Consider the following 16,866-nt stretch of genomic DNA (forward strand, 5'->3'; position numbering starts at 1 on the left):
CTAGAAACGCTGAGCTCTAGCACCATTTGACTGGCAGTCAGAGGAACCCCCTATGGAGGGTGTAGGGTGCTACTAACGGCCCTAAGAGGACTATAGGGTGCTAGGAAGGGCCCTAAGAGGACTATAGGGTGCTAGGAAGGCCCCCAAGAAGACTGTAGGTTGCTACGAAGAGCCCTAGGAGGACTATAGGGTGCTAGGAAAGGCTCTAATGAGACTTAAGGGTGCTAGGAAGGGTTCTAAGAAGACTGTAGGGTGCTAGGAAGGGTTCTAAGTAGACTGTAGGGTGCTCCCAAGGGTGTTCGCACCATGAGCTGTAGTTTAGCTTGTGCTGCCCAGCTCTAGCCTGCATCTGAGTGTGTGTGTGTGTGCGTGCCGTGTGTGTATGTGTGTGCGCGTGATGGCGGTGTGTGTGTGGGCTGCGGCCCCCCTGCTGTGTGTTTGGCTGTGCCTCTGTAGCATTGGGGGGTCCAGAGGGGAGGTGCTTGAATTTGGGGGGGTTTCGGGACAGTGGGGGCGGTTCCCGGTGTGGAACGCGTGCTGCGAGAGCATTCTGTCGTTCAGCGTTAGAACTCACAGCGAGGACGGACTGCTGCTTTACCTTGACGACGAAGGATTCTGCGACTTCCTGGAACTCTTGTTGCTACGCGGAAAACTCCGCCTACGATTCTCCATCTTCTGTGCCGAGCCAGCCGAGGTGAGTTCCGGTGTCGCCGTGAGCGACGGCAACTGGCATGCCGTGCGTGTGAAACGGGACTGGAGGAACACAAGCCTTGAGGTGGATGGAAAGATGGAGGGATGGGCGGAGGTAAAGAGCAAACGGAAAGACATGACAGTGTTTAGCCACACCTTTATGGGCGGGGTTTCCCCAGAGCTCCATGCCTCCCCGCTCCGCCTCACTTCCCCTGGTGTAAGAGACCACGCCTCCTTTGCTGGCTGGCTCGCTGGGGTGACCGTCAACGGATCGGTAGCCGTTTTGGAAGGATCGGAGGGTGTTACCGTGGGAGACTGGTGTGGGCCAGCCCACGTGTGTCAGAACGGAGGGGTGTGTTCTGTCGTCGAGAAGAGGGCCGTCTGCGACTGTACCGACACCGGCTACAAAGGCAACGACTGCAGCGAAGGTAAGGCCTTACCCAAACCCTACCTTGTAGCATTGTGATGTCATCTCACACACACATACACTATATATACAAAAGTATGTGGACGCCCCTTCAAATTAGTGGATTCGGCTATTTCAGCCACACCCGTTGCTGACAGGTGTATAAAATCAAGCACACAGCAATGCAATCTCCATAGACAAACATTGGCAGTAGAATGGCCTTACTGAAGAGCTCAGTGACTTTCAGCGTGGCACCATCATAGGATGCCACCTTTCCAACAAGTCAGTTTGTCAAATTTCTGCCCTGCTAAAGCTGCCCCATTCAACTGTAAGTGCTGTTATTGTGAAGTGGAAACGTCTAGGAGCAACAACTGCTCAGCCACGAAGTGGTAGGCCACACAAGCTCACAGAACGGGACCACCGGGTGCTGAAGCACGTAGCGCGTAAAAATTGTCTGTCCTTGGTTGCAACTCTCACTACCGAGTTCCAAACTGCCACTGGAAGCAACGTCAGCACAAGAACTGTTCGTTGGGAGCATCACTAAATATGTTTCCATGGCCGAGCAGCCACACACAAGCCTAAGATCACCATGCACAATGCCAAGCGTCGGCTGGAGTGGTGTAAAGCTCGTCGCCGCCATTGGAGCAGTGGAAACGCATTCTTTGGAGTGATGAATCACGCTTCACCATCTGGCAGTCCGACGGACGAATCTGGGTTTGGCGGATGCCAGGAGAACGCTACCTGCCCCCAATGCATAGTGCCAACTGTAAAGTTTGGTGGAGGAGGAATAATGGTCTGGGGCTGTTTTTCATGGTTCGGGCTAGGCCCCTTAGTTCCAGTGAAGGGAAATATTAACGCTACAATGGCAAAAGTTTGGGGAAGGCCCTTTCCTGTTTCAGCATGACAATTGGGCAACTCCATATTAATGCCCATGATTTTTGAATGAGATGTTCGACGAGCAGGTGTCCACATACCTTTGGTCATGTAGTGTACAAACACCCATACAGTGCCTTCAGGAAGTATTCACACCCCTTGACTATTTCCAAATGTTGTTGTGTTACAGCCTGAATTTAAATTGGATTACATTGAGATCGTTTTTATCACTGGCCTACACACAATGCCCCATAATGTCAAAGTGGAATTATGTTTTTCAACCTTTTACAAAGTCATAAAAAATGAAAAGCTGAAATATGTTGAGTCAATAAGTATTCAACCCCTTTGTTATGGCAAGCCTAAATAAGTTCAGGAGTAAAAATGTGCTTAACAAGTAACTTAATAAGTTGCATGGTCTCAATGTGTGTGCAATAATAGTGTTTAACATGATTTTTGAATGACTACCTCATCTCTGTACCCCACACATACAATTATATGTAAGGTCCCTCAGTGCATTTCAAACACAGATTAAACCACAAAGACCAGGGAGGTTTTCCACTGCCTCGCAAAGGGCACCTATTGATAGATGGGTAAACTACATTGAATATCCCTTTGAGCATGATTAAATTATTAATTACACTTTGGATGGTGTATCAATACACCCAGTCACTACAAAGATACAGGCGTCTTTCCTAACTCAGTTGCCACAGAGGAAGGAAACCGCTCAGGCATTTCACCACTAGGCCAATGGTGACTTTAAAACAGTTACAGAGTTTAATGACTGTGATAGGAGAAAACTGAGGATGGATCAACAACATTGTAGTTACCCCTCAATACTAACCTAGAGTGAAAATAAGGAAGCCTGTACAGAAAAAACATGTTCCAAAACATGCATCCTTTTTGTAACAAGGCACTAAAGTAATACTGTAAAAAATGCAATTAACTTTTTGTCCTGAATACAAAGTGTTATGTTTGGTGCAAATCCAATACAACACATGAATGAGTACCACTCTCCATATTTTCAAGCAAAGTGGTGACTGCATCGTGTTATGGGTATGCTTGTAATTATTAAGGACTGGGGAGTTTTTCAGGATAAAAAAAATGTATCTAAGCACAGGCAAAATCCTAGAGGAAAACCTGGTTCAGTCTACTTTCCACCAGGCACTGGGAGATTAATTCACTATTCTGCAGGACAATAATCTAAAACACAATGCCAAATCTACACTGGAGTTGCTTACCAAGAAGAAAGTGAATGTTCCTGAGTGGCCTAGTTACATTTGACATAATCTGCTTAGAAATCTATGGCAAGACCTGAAAATGGTTGTCTAACAATGATCAACAACCAATTTGACAGAGCTTGAATAATTTTGAAAATAATAATGGGCAAATGTTGTACAATCCAGGTGTGGAAAGCTCTTAGAGACTTACCCAGAAAACTCACAGCTGTAATCATTGCCAAATGTGATTCTAACATGTATTGACTCAGAGGGTTGAATACTTATGTAATCAAGATATACTAGTGTTTTATTTTTCATAAATGTTTTACAAATGTTATAGTTGTTCTTCCACTTTGACATTACAGAGTCTTTTGTGTAGATCATTGACAAAAAATTACAATGAAATCCATTTGAATCCCACTTTGTAACACAACACAATGTGGAAAAAGTCAAGAGGTGTGAATACTTTCTGAAAGCACTGTATCTCTAATATGACTGCAACACCATCCATTCTCCCTTTCCTATATAGTATTGTTAGTCTCTCTGACTGGGTAAGCAACTTGTCCTGTTCCTAGATCCTAGTGGTGATCAACTCTGTGTTGATCATTAGATCCTAGTGGTGGTCAGTAGATCCTAGAGGTGGTCAGTAGATCCTAGAGGTGGTCAGTAGATCCTAGAGGTGGTCAGTAGATCCTAGGGGTGACCAGTAGATCCTAGGGGTGACCAGTAGATCCTAGAGGTGACCAGTAGATCCTAGTGGTGGTCAGTAGATCCTAGTGGTGGTCAGTAGATCCTAGAGGTCATCAGTAGATCCCAGTTGTGGTGGGTTGCGTTCAGAACCAAGCCTGTTTTATAGTGTTCAGCAGCTCCTAGCCTGTTGCTTTGTGTGTGTGTGTCTTAGTTCTGAGATCTAGGCCCCTCCTTTGCCTCAATAGCAACCCCCTCACCTCTCTGCTGAACAGGTCACCATGGAGACTGCAGGGCTCTGAAAGTGAGACTCTGTTACATATGCTGCCCTGGGCCTTGATCCCTGTACCACTCTATTCCCTAGTTAACTATCACACCCTCTACTAGGGTCAATCTATAAGAAACCTTGTTGATTAGTTTTGATTAATTGGTTGATGAATCTGGGGTGGAAACTTAGTGTCATAGTGTGCAGTGTAGCCCCTGGACCCCCACCACCTACTTTTGCCACCGCTGCTGAAAACAATCCTAGGCAAAACACTGGTGTGTAGCATGTTTGTGTGTGATACGAACATGAAATATGTTGGCGAGTGTTGTGTATTGTGTTGATTAGTGTGTTGGAAGGGAGTCCAGCGACATATTGCCACGGCAATTGTTTTGACAATATTGCAGCGCGGCGCACATTTTCTAGCACCGGGACTGAAGGTGGAATGTTTGCCACATTGCTTAAACCTATACAATTCTTTTAGGTCAGCAGGTGCTAGAAGCTTGGTTTTGACCAGGTTAATAAATGACAGAGGGAAGGGAGATTTGGTTCACACAAACACACACTCTAGTACTGATCCCAGCATGTTTCCCCCTGCACTGCTGTTTCCTATCACCAGTTATCTGTTATCCATCGATCTAGTCATTACTGCAATGGTCAATGTGTGAGTGTGAGCACGTGTGTGTGTGTGTGTGTGTGTGTGTGTGTGTGTGTGTGTGTTCTGGTACAGGAGGCTGGAAGGTAAGTTCTGGGTAAATAAAATGTTCCAGATTCCAAACACACAGGTAGGAGCGTCTGCTTTCATCCACCCTGACCACTGTGTGTGTGTGTGTGTGTGTGTGTGTGTGTGTCTATTGAAATTCTATTAATGTATGAGGATTTTTAAATTAACTGAATTTCAATTGACTTCCTGAATTGACTAAATTGACCGCAACCCTGGCGTGTGTGTGTGTGTGTGTGTGTGTGTGTGTGTGCGTGTGTGTGTAAGGTATCAGTACCGCATGGTATCATGGTGGCATCTTGGTGGATCTGCATGTGCGTAACCAAGGTAATGGTATGGGTGTAGATGTGGTAACAGATGGCTGCGCATGGCCTGTTAATGAATGTCTGTCTCTCTCTCTCTCCTTCGTCTGGACGCTCCCAGAACACTACAACCCAGGTGGGTCTCTCTCTCTCTCTCCCTCTCTCTGTCTCTCTCTCTCTCCCTCTCTCGGTCTCTCTCTTTCTCCCTCTCTCTGTCTCTCCCTCTCTCTCCCTCTCTCTGTCTCTCTATCTCTCTCTCCCTCTTTCTCTCCTTCCCTCCCTCTCTCTCCTTCCCTCCCTCACTCTGCTCTTCTCTTCTCTTTTATACCTTCTATGTCTGAGTTGGGCACCGAACGGTGTGTGTGTGTGTGTGCGTGCATGTGTGTGTGCGTGTGTGTGTGTGTGTGCGTGCGTGTGCGTGATTGTGTTTGTGTTGCAGTCAGACGGTAAGTAGACCCCTTCATGGACAAATGCCTGATGTGTCAAGTGGCTCTCCATTCAAGGTTAGAGACAGTATCGTAATAATAATAATAATAATAATAATAATAATAATAATAATAATAATAATAATAATACATTTTATTTGTGCCTTTCAATATACCCAAGGACAAAATAGAATAAAATAGCAAATACAAACATGATATTACTGAGGTTAAAATTTAAAAAAAGCCACCCAAAACCAACATAACAATACTAACAATACTGGAGGGGAATTAATGTTATCAAAAGGCAGTTAAATAAAGAGGCTGACTTCAACAGCCCTCAGCTCCCCTTCAACATAGATAAAAAACATTTATTTTAAACAGACAAGCGAGCAAGACCTGTGTGTGTGTGTGTGCGTGATTTAGCAGTACGTAGAAGCCACACATACAGTATACTCCAACATGAGCAGACAACAGTTATAAACATGGTGTGTGTCTGAGACGTGTGGGTGGCAGTGTTTGTTGTAGAACCGCCTCTTCCAACTGTTGTTGCTCCACACAGATAAAAGGTGCATTCAAAATCACTCATTTGCAGCAAACTGTCAGCTTGCAACAGTTACAGTTGTGAACGATTTGAATGAAAATGCCAAGGTAAGGATAACTCAGTAGGGTACCAACGATTTCCAAAATGATAATCACTGTGCTATTATGTAACTATACACTCACTAGAAAGACTACATCTTCATTTGATTGTTTATAGTGACAATTCAGACCCGAAACATACACTTATATTCACCGCACACTATCAATCAATCAATCAAATGTATTTATAAAGCCCTTTTTACATCAGCAGATGTCACAAAGTGCTTTTACAGAAACCCAGCCTAAAACCCCAAACAGCAAGCAATGCAGATGTAGAAGCATGGACACTACTGTTAGCTAATGTTAACAAAGGTAGCGATGATGATTGATTGTGTGTGTGTTTGGATAATCACCCCATGCTCCTCCGCTGTGCTGACTGTGCTCTTGTCTTCCTTTTAAGGTCTGGCTCACCTGATGATCAGCGACCAAGGTACGACCTATTACATCACTATGACATCACTTCACGTTCCTGCTGCTCCCCATCACCACACCCCTTACCCAAACCACCTCCTCATCACCAGACCCCAGACGCTGATCCAAGGTCAGGTTTGACTTTTCTCTCTATTGGGTTTAGGGTTAGGATATGGGGAGGCTAAACTGATCCCAAATCTGTGGTTAAGGTGAGGATATGGGTTTCGGGTTAGGATATAAACTGATCCTAGATCAAGGTCCGGTTCCATGGATGGCTTGGATGGTTTGTAGTTGTGTGTGTGTGTGTGTGTGTGTGTGTGTGTGTGTTGCGGCTTGTATGTCTGTTGCAGGTTTTCTCTGCCATTTATATACCTTCATCCTGACCCCTCCCGCTGCAATCCCTTCCCCTCCCATTGGCTCATGCATGTGGATCTCCCCTCTTATTACCCAGTTCTCTGTTCATGTAGTTTTTAACGGTGCATGAAAATCAATAAAAGCGTATAGAGGCAGTGCTGTCAAAAACACCACCTTAGCTCTGTTCTATCTGTACAGGCACATGACAACTACACAAACACACTACTACTACTACTACTACTACTACTACTACTACTACTATTACTACTACTGCTACTACTACTAGTATTACTACTGCTGCTCTACTACTACTACTACTGCTGCTACTATTACTACTACTACTACTAGTATTACTGCTACTATTACTGCTACTGCTGCTGCTACTACTACTACTACTACTACTACTACTACTAGTAGTAGTAGTAGTAGTAGTACTACTATTACTACTATTACTGCTGCTGCTTCTACTGCTGCTGCTGCTACTACTACTATTACTACTACTCCTACTGCTACTACGGCTACTGCTACTATTACTGCTGCTACTACTACTACTACTACTACTACTACTACTACTACTACTGCTGCTGCTACTAATACTGCTGCTACTACTACTACTATTATTACTACTGCTACTACTAGTACTACGACTACCACTGACAACTACTAATACTGCTGCTACTACTACTACTACTACTACTACTACTACTACTGCTGCTGCTACTGCTGCTACTACTACTACTACTACTACTACTGGTACTATTATTACTGCTACTGCTACTACTGCTCCTACTACTACTACTACTAGTAGTAGTACTACTACTACTACTAGTAGTAGTACTACTATTACTACTATTACTGCTACTACTACTACTACTGCTGCTGCTGCTACTACTACTACTAGAACTACTGCTACAACTACTACTACTGCTACTTCGGCTACTGCTACTACTACTACTACTCACTTCACATACACTATTGTTCTGTACTGTACTGCAACACACTACTTCACAGACTCTCAGGTAGTCAAACCCAGTTTGGAATGCATCAGTGACAGAATATTTGTGTCTGTTACATTCTAAACCTTCATACATCATAGTTGGTGGTTGGAGTGCTACTTAGCGTACAGTGTTGGACGCATAGAGACATCTATAATACACAACAGTGTAATACTGTTCTAATAAACTAGAATTCTGCTCCATTAGGAGTATAGTGGTCTTGTTTGACGCCAGTGCTGCTTTTCTACCTTTTCAAAATGGTTCCTCTTTCTTTCTTTCTTTTTTTCTTTCACATGACCAACACTTACTCTCTCCCTCTCTCTTTCCCCTTCCCTCTTGAATATCTGTAGGAAAGCTCAGAGGTATACTTTTCCTTATTGCTTATGGCTATGTACGGCTATGAGCTTGAATGTACGGCTATGAGCTTGAATGTACGGCTATGAGCTTGAATGTACGGCTGTGAGCTTGAATGTACGGCTGTGAGCTTGAATGTACGGCTGTGAGCTTGAATGTACGGCTGTGAGCTTGAATGTACGGCTGTGAGCTTGAATGTACGGCTGTGAGCTTGAATGTATGGCTGTGAGCTATACTGAATTGCTACAAACTGTAATAATTTAAAATATTGTATGTGTTCCGAATTGGAATGTGTCTTTTTTCATGTAGCTACACTCTTAGATAAAAAGGTGCTATCTAGAACCTAAAAGAGTTCTCCGGCTGTCCCCATAGGATAACTATTTGAAGAACCCTTTTTTGTTCCAGGTAGAACCCTTTTGGTTCCAGGTTGAACCCTATTGGGTTCCATGTAGAACCCTTTCCCCAGAGGGTTCTACATGGAACCCAAAATAGTTCTACCTGGTATCAAAAAGGATTCTGCCTGGAACCAAAAAGGGTTCTCCTATGGGGACAGCCGGAGAACCCTTTTGGAACCCTTTTTTCGAAGAGTGTACTGTACATACATGTATATGAGGTGTGTGTGTGTGTGTGTGTGTGTGTGCGTGTGCATGCATGCATGCAGAAATGTAAAGGCAGTCAGAGGGAGCTGACGTCGCCATCGGCTCAGAGTAAAGAGGCTTTCTGAAGCTGACTATCTGAAATGAGTTTCTCTGAAGATCCAGGGCGGGGGGGCGGGGGGGCGGGGGGGCGGGGGGTGGGGTTGTCTGTGGGTGTGAGAGAGGGGAGGGAGGGAGAGACGGAGAGACAGAGATGTTAAGTCCTTAGATGTGTTGGGTCTATCTCCAAAGTACCAGTCCTGCTCCAGTCAAACTTACTCTGACATCAGTGCGTGTGTTGGTGTGTGTGTTTGACTGGTCTGTCTCATTGGTTCCAAGGGAATGTAGTGTAGTGGATGTGATCCAGGAAGCTGCTCTCGTGTCATGAACCTTGACTGAGACCAGTCCCCCCAATCTCATTTCTAGGCTTTAGCTCACGGCTTACAGTCTTGAGACGTGCCAATGATTTGGGTTGGATACTCAGTCAATCAAGTATGGCTGTGGTTGGCTAGTGTAGGGGTGGGGGTGTGTGTGTGTTGGCTAGTGTAGGGGTCTGTGTGTGTGTGTGGTTGGCTAGTGTAGGTGTGTGTGTGTGGTTGGCTAGTGTAGGGGTGTGTGTGGTTGGCTAGTGTAGGGGTGTGTGTGTGTGTGTCTGTGGTTGGTGATGTATATTCTTTAATAAATTAGAAGATAGAACATCCATTGAGTCACGAACATTGAGTTAGAATTATTTGTTACTGGGCTAGGAATTTTATTGGGGCATTTCACTGTGTGTGTGTGGGGGAGTAGAGAGAAACTGCCCTAGGGTCAAGGTGCTTGCTCTTACTTGAATCCATGGCTGCCTTTTGTCTCTCTCTTCAAACACAGTGAAGGGAGCGGCACCAGGGTTGAATAGAGTTTGGGCTAGACCTTTGGCTCCTTGGTATCTTCTTGATTGATTACAGCTTGAGGGGGTGAGGAACAGGGGAGCGGGTGATTGGTTGGAGTAATAGTTCAGCCGTCCTCAGGGACAAAGGAAGTGGGCGGAGCAATAAAAGAGCGGGGAAACTGAAGAGGACTATATAAGATGAAGGGGGACCTTAAGAAGGTGTGCCCCTCTGCAGACGGGTATCGGCTTTGTTGAAAACTTTAATAAAGTCATTTCTTGATGCAACAAAAACTCTGTAAGACCTTATTTGTAATAAAGTATGGTGGTTATTTTCCACAACATTGGCTAGTGTAGGGGTGTGTGTGTGTGTGGTTGGCTAGTGTAGGGGTGTGTGTGTGTGTGTATGGTTGGCTAGTGTAGGGGTGTGTGTGTGTGTGTGTGTGTGATTGGCTAGTGTAGGGGTGTGTGTGTGTGTGTGTGTCTGTGGTTGGCTAGTGTAGGGGTGTGTTTGTGTGTGTGTGTGGTTGGCTAGTGTAGGGGTGTGTGTGTGTGGTTGGCTAGTGTAGGGGGGTGTGTGTGTGTGTCTGTGGTTGGCTAGTGTAGGGGTGTGTGTCTGTGGTTGGCTAGTGTAGGGGTGTGTGTGTGGTTGGCTAGTGTAGGGGTGTGTGTGTGTGTGTGTGTGTCTGTGGTTGGCTAGTGTAGGGGTGTGTGTGTGTGTGTGTGTGTGTGGTTGGCTAGTGTAGGGGTGTGTGTGTGGTTGGCTAGTGTAGGGGTGTGTGTGTGTGTGTGTGTGTGTCTCTGTGGTTGGCTAGTGTAGGGGTGTGTGTGTGTGGTTGGCTAGTGTAGGGGTGTGTGTGTGTGTGTGTGTGTCTGTGGTTGGCTAGTGTAGGGGTGTGTGTGTGTGGTTGGCTAGTGTAGGGGTGTGTGTGTGTCTGTGGTTGGCTAGTGTAGGGGTGTGTGTGTGTGGTTGGCTAGTGTAGGGGTGTGTGTGTGTGTGTGTGTGGTTGGCTAGAGTAGGGGCGTGTGTCTGTGGTTGGCTAGTGTAGGTGTGTGTGTGTGTGTGTGTGTGTGTGTGTGTGTGTGTGTGTGTGTGTGTGTGTGTCTGTGGTTGGCTAGTGTAGGGGTGTGTGTGTGTGGTTGGCTAGTGTAGGGGTGTGTGTGTGTGTGTGTGGTTGGCTAGTGTAGGGGTGTGTGTGTGTGGTTGGCTAGTGTAGGGGGTGTGTGTGTGTGTGGTTGGCTAGTGTAGGGGTATGTGTGTGCTACAGAGAAACCATGAAACAACAACAACAAGCTCTCTTTCAGAAACCAGCCTCACACACACAGACACACACACATAACATTTATCGAGTGCTCTCTGTGTGTGTGTGTTTGTGTTCGTGTGTGTGTGTGTACGTGTAAGTGTGGGGGTGCGCACGTCCATATGTGTAAAGAGGGAGGTGGATTGTGACTCATCACTTGTGACTCATAAAGCTTTGGCAATCAAAGGAACTCATTTAAACTCACTCTCTCTCTCTCTCTCTCTCTCTCTCTCACACTCACTCACCCCCTCACTCACTCTCACACACTCTCACTCGTACACACCAATACCCTACTAACCCTCACCACTACATATACCAGACAGACAGACAGACAGGCAGGCAGGCAGGCAGGCAGGCGGGCGGGCGGGCGGGCGGGCGGACAGACGGATGTATAGGGAGGGTTTTCAGAGGAGAAAGAGAGATAGGGAGATGAGGGAAAGGCCAGAGAGAAACAGAACAGCTCTTCTGATAAGAAGGAGGAGAGGACAGAGAGGGAGAGGAGGTATACAGTGTATTTGGAAAGTATTCAGACCCCTTGACTTTCTCCACATTTTGTTACATTACAACCTTATTCTAAAATGGATTTAAAAATAAATAAAAAATCCTTGTAAATCGACGCATAATACTCCATAATGACAAAGCAAAAACAGGTGTTTAGAAATTTTAGCAAATGTATTTCAAATAAAAAACAGAAATACCTTATTTAAATAAGTAGTCAGACCCTTTGCTATGAGACTCGAAATTGAGCTCAGGTGCATCCTGTTTCCATTGATCATCCTTGAGATGTTTCTACAACTTGATTGGAGTCCACCTATGGTAAATTCAATTGATTGGTCATGATTTGGAAAGGCACACACCTGTCTATACAAGGTCTCACAGTTGACAGTGCATGTCAGAGCAAAACCGTGCCATGAGGTCGAAGGAATTGTCCGTAGAGCTCTGAGACCGGATTGTGTCGAGACACAGATCTGGGAAGGGTACCAAAAAATGTCTGCAGCATTGAAGATCCCCAAGAACACAGTGGCCTCCATCATTCTTAAATGGAAGAAGTTTGAAACCACCAAGACTCTTCCTAGTGCTGGCCACCCGGCCAAACTGAGCAATCGGGGGAGAAGGGCCTTGGTCAGGGAGGTGACCAAGAACGCGATGGTCACTCTGAGAGAGCTCCAGTTTTCCTTTGTGGAGATGGGAGAACTTTCCAGAAGGACAACCATCTCTGCAGCACTCCACCAATCAGGCCTTTATGGTAGAGTGGCCAGACAGAAGCCACTCCTCAGTAAAAGGCACATGACATCCCACTTGGAGTTTGCCAAAAGGCACCTAAAGGGCTCTCAGACCATGAGAAAAGATTATCTGGTCTGATGAAACCAAGATTGAACTCTTTGGCCTGAATGCCAAGCGTCATGTCTGGAGGAAACCTGGCACAATCCCTATGGTGAAGCATGGTGGTGGCAGCATCGTGCTGTGGGGATGTTTTTCAGCGGCAGGGACAGGGAGACTAGTCAGGATCGAGGGACAGATGAACGGAGCAAAGTACAGAGAGATCCTTGATGTAAACCTGCTCCAGAGCACTCAGGACCTCAGACTGGGTTGAAGGTTCACCTTCCAACAGGACAACAACCCTAAGCACATAGCCAAGACAACGTAGGAGTGGCTTCGTGACAAGTCTCTGAATGTCCTTGAGTGGCCCAGCCAGAGCCTTGAACCAGATCGAACATCTCTGGAGAGACCTGAAAATAGCTGTGCAGCGACGCTCCCCATCCAACCTGACAGAGCTTGAGAGGATCTTCAGAGAAGAATGGGAGAAACTCCCCAAATACAAGTGTGCCAAGTTTGTAGAGTCATACCCAAGAAGACTTGAGGCTGTAATCGCTGTCAAAGGTGCTTCAACAAAGTACTGAGTAAAGGGTCTGAATACTTATGTAAATGCGATATTTCAGTTTTAGTTTTTTTCCAAATGGACTGTATATCTGGGCAGAGAGCCTACTAGTCTATTACCATATAATTATACTCTTGACTGTCCTATTTGGCTGTCCTCTTAAACACACAAAGACACAGACATGTGCTGTACTTATGCTGCGTCCACAGGCAACTCATGGTGGCAAGACGAAACCGGATCTGTTTCAATGAGACATCAACAGAAAATTCCACTGAGGCAGTTGGAAGAAATAAAACAGTGAACGTTTTGTTTTATTCTCAGGATATATTTAGTAGGGCTTTCAGGTGATCACAAAAATCAATATTTATCTTTTCCCATTGTCAATGAATCTGGGCTTAGAATTTAGTAATTCATGTCTACTGTATTATAACATTAGTCTGGCTATAACTACTTCGTAATGGCAGATTCCCCGTGGTAGCCCGTACTGCTAGCTAAATAGAATATAAGTATGGTATATAATAGCGTGTACTATTTAAGTTATTGGGCATAATCCATCGCCAAAGGTGGCTATTTATCTTTGTTCCAATTTGATGACTTCTGCTGGCTAACATAGCTTGCCCCCAACTAACTCACAATATATATATATATATATATATATATATATATATATATATATATATATATATATACAGTACCAGTCAACAGTTTGGTCACACCTACTCATTCCAGGGTCTTTATTTTTACTATTTACTACATTGTAGATTGATAGTGAAGACATCAAAACTATGAAATAACACATATGGAATCATGTAGTAACTAAAAAAGTGTTAAACAAATCAAAATATATTTATATACTTCAAAGTAGCCACCCTTTGCCTTGATGACAGCTTTGCACACTCTTGGCATTCTCTCAACCAGCTTTATGAGTTAGTCACCTGGAATGCATTTCAATTAATAGGTGTGCCTTCTTAAAAGTTAATTTGTGGAATTTATTTCCTTCTTAATGCGTTTGAGGCGATCAGTTGTGTTGTGACAAGGTAGGGTTGGTATACAGAAGATAGCCCTATTTGGTAAAAGACCAAGTCCATATTATGGCAAGAACAGCTCAAATAAGCAAAGAGAAATGACAGTCCATCATTACTTTAAGACATGATGTTCAGTCAATCTGGAAAGTTTCAAGAACTTTGAAAGTTTCTTCAAGTTCAGTCGCAAAAACCATCAAGCGCTATGATGAAACTGGCTCTCATGAGGACCGCCACAGGAAAGGAAGACCCAGAGTTAGCTCTGCTTCAGAGGATAAGTTCATTAGAGTTACCAGCCTCAGAAATTGCAGCCCAAATAAATGCTTCACAGAGTTCAAGTAACAGACATCAATTGTTCAGAGGAGAATGTGTGAATCAGGCCTTCATGGTCGAATTGCTGTGAAGAAACTACTACTAAAGGACACCAATAAGAAGAAGAGACTTGCTTGGGCCAAGAAACACAAGCAATGGACATTAGACCGGTGGAGTCCAAATTGGAGATTTTTGGTTCCAACCGCCGTGTCTTTATGAGACGCAGAGTAGGTGAATGGATGATCTCCGCATGTGTGGTTCCCACCGTGAAGCATGGAGGAGGAGGTGTTATGGTGTGGGGGTGCTTTGCTGGTGACACTGTCAGTGATTTATTTAGAATTCAAGGTACACCTAACCAGCATGACTACCACAGCATTCTGCAGCGATATGCCATCCCATCTGGTTTGCGCTTAGTGGGACTATCATTTGTTTTTCAACAGGACAATGACCCAACACACCTCCAGGCTGTGTAAGGGCTATTTTACCAAGAAGGAGAGTGATGGAGTGCTGCATCAGATGACCTGGCCTCCACAATCCCCCGACCTCAACCCAATTGAGATGTTTGGGGTGAAGGAAAAGCAGCTAACAAGTGCTCAACATATGTGGGAACTCCTTCAAGACTGTTGGAAAAGCATTCCAGGTGAAGCTGGTTTAGAGAATGCCAAGAGTGTGCAAAGCTGTCATCAAAGCAAAAGGTGGCTACATTGAAGAATCTAAAATCTAAAATATATTTTGATTTGTTTAACAATTTTTTGGTTACTACATGATTCCATATGTGTTATTTCATAGTTTTGATGTCTTCACTATTATTCCACAATGTAGAAAATTGTAAAAATAAAGACAAACCCTTGAATGCGTAGGTGTGTCCAATCTTTTCACTGGTACTGTATATATACACTACTGTTCAAAAGTTAGGGGTCACTTAGAAATGTCCTTCTTTTGGAAAGAAAAGCAATTTTGTTGTCCATTTAAAATAACATCAAATTGATCAGAAATACAGTGTAGACATTGTTCATGTTGTAAATGGCTATTGTAGCTGGAAACGGCTGATTTTTTATGGAATATCTACATAGGCGTACAGAGACCCATTATCAGCAACCATCAGTCCTGTGTTCCAATGGCACGTTGTGTTTGCTAATCCAAGTTTATAATTTTAAAAGGCTAATTAATCAATAGAAAACCCTTTTGAAATTATGTTGGCACAGCTGAAAACTGTTGTGCTGATTAAAGGAGCAATAAAACTGGCCTTCTTGAGACTAGTTGAGTATCTGGAGCATTAGCAATTGTGGGTTCGATTACAGGCTCAAAATGGCCAGAAACAAATAACTTTCTTCTAAAACTCGTCAGTCTGTTCTTGTTCTGAAAAATGAAGGCTATTCCATGCGAGAAATTACCAAGAAACTGAAGATCTCATACAACGCTGTGTACTACTCCCTTCACTGAACAGCGCAAACTGGCTCTAACCAGAATAGAAAGAGGAGTGGGAGGCCCCAGTGCACAACTGAGCAAGAGGACAAATACATTAGGGTCTAGTTTGAGAAACAGACGCCTCACAGGTCCTCAACTGGCAGCTTCATTAAATAGTTCCCGCAAAACACCAGTCTCAACGTCAACAGTGAAGAGGCGACTCCGGGATGCTGACCTTCTAGGCAGAGTTGCAAAGAAAAAGACATATCTCAGACTGGCCAATAAAAAGAAAAGATTAAGATGGGCAAAAGAACACAGACACTGGACAGAGGAAGATTGGAAAAAAGTGTTATGGACAGACAAATCGAAGTTTGAGGTGTTCGGATCACAAAGAATAACATTTGTGAGACGCAGACCAAATGAAAAGTTGCTGGAGGAGTGCTTGATGCCATCTGTCAAGCATCGTGGAGGCAATGTGATGGTCTGGGGGTGCTTTGGTGGTGGTAAAGTGGGAGATTTGTACAGGGTAAAAGGGATCTTGAAGAAGGAAGGCTATCACTCCATTTTGCAACGCTATGCCATACCCTGTGGACGGCGCTTGATTGGAGCCAATTTCCTCCTACAACAGGACAACGACCCAAAGCACAGCTCCAAACTATGCAAGAACTATTTAGGGAAGAAGCAGTCTGCTGGTATTCTGTCTATAATGGAGTGGCCAGCACAGTCACCGGATCTCAACCCTATTGAGCTGTTATGGGAGCAGCTTGACCGTATGGTACGTAAGAAGTGCCCATCAAGCCAATCCAACTTGTGGGAGGTGCTTCAGGAAGCATGGGGTGAAATGTCTTCAGATTACCTCAACAAATTGACAACTAGAATGCCATAGGTCTGCAAGGCTGTAATTGCTGCAAATGGAGGATTATTTGACGAAAGCAAAGTTTGAAGGACACAATTATTAATTATATTAAAAATCATCATTTCTAACCTTGTCAATGACTACATTTCCTATGCTTTTTGCTATATTTCCTATTCAAACTCATTTCATGTATGTTTTCATGGAAAACAAGGACATTTCTAAGTGACCCCAAACTTTTCAACGGTAGTGTGTG

The 16,866-nt window shown here is 44.4% G+C and overlaps 1 protein-coding gene across 1 annotated transcript in view; it reads left to right on the forward strand.

Moving 5' to 3' along the window:
* Nucleotides 1-397: 397 nt before the first annotated feature.
* The window catches only part of LOC311134263 (neurexin-1a-like), a gene marked incomplete at both ends in the record, with an annotated part of 94,026 nt that continues 77,557 nt past the window's right edge, over nucleotides 398-16,866 (forward strand). The window contains 4 exons of the mRNA XM_084167886.1: nucleotides 398-1,118; nucleotides 5,280-5,294; nucleotides 6,623-6,652; nucleotides 8,333-8,344. Of these exons, the coding sequence (XP_084024012.1) occupies nucleotides 398-1,118; nucleotides 5,280-5,294; nucleotides 6,623-6,652; nucleotides 8,333-8,344 (778 nt within the window). The remainder of the gene's footprint in view (nucleotides 1,119-5,279; nucleotides 5,295-6,622; nucleotides 6,653-8,332; nucleotides 8,345-16,866) is intronic.

This window comes from Coregonus lavaretus (assembly GCF_964263955.1).
Source record: "Coregonus lavaretus genome assembly, chromosome: 1".
In the NCBI taxonomy this organism is placed as follows: domain Eukaryota; kingdom Metazoa; phylum Chordata; class Actinopteri; order Salmoniformes; family Salmonidae; genus Coregonus; species Coregonus lavaretus.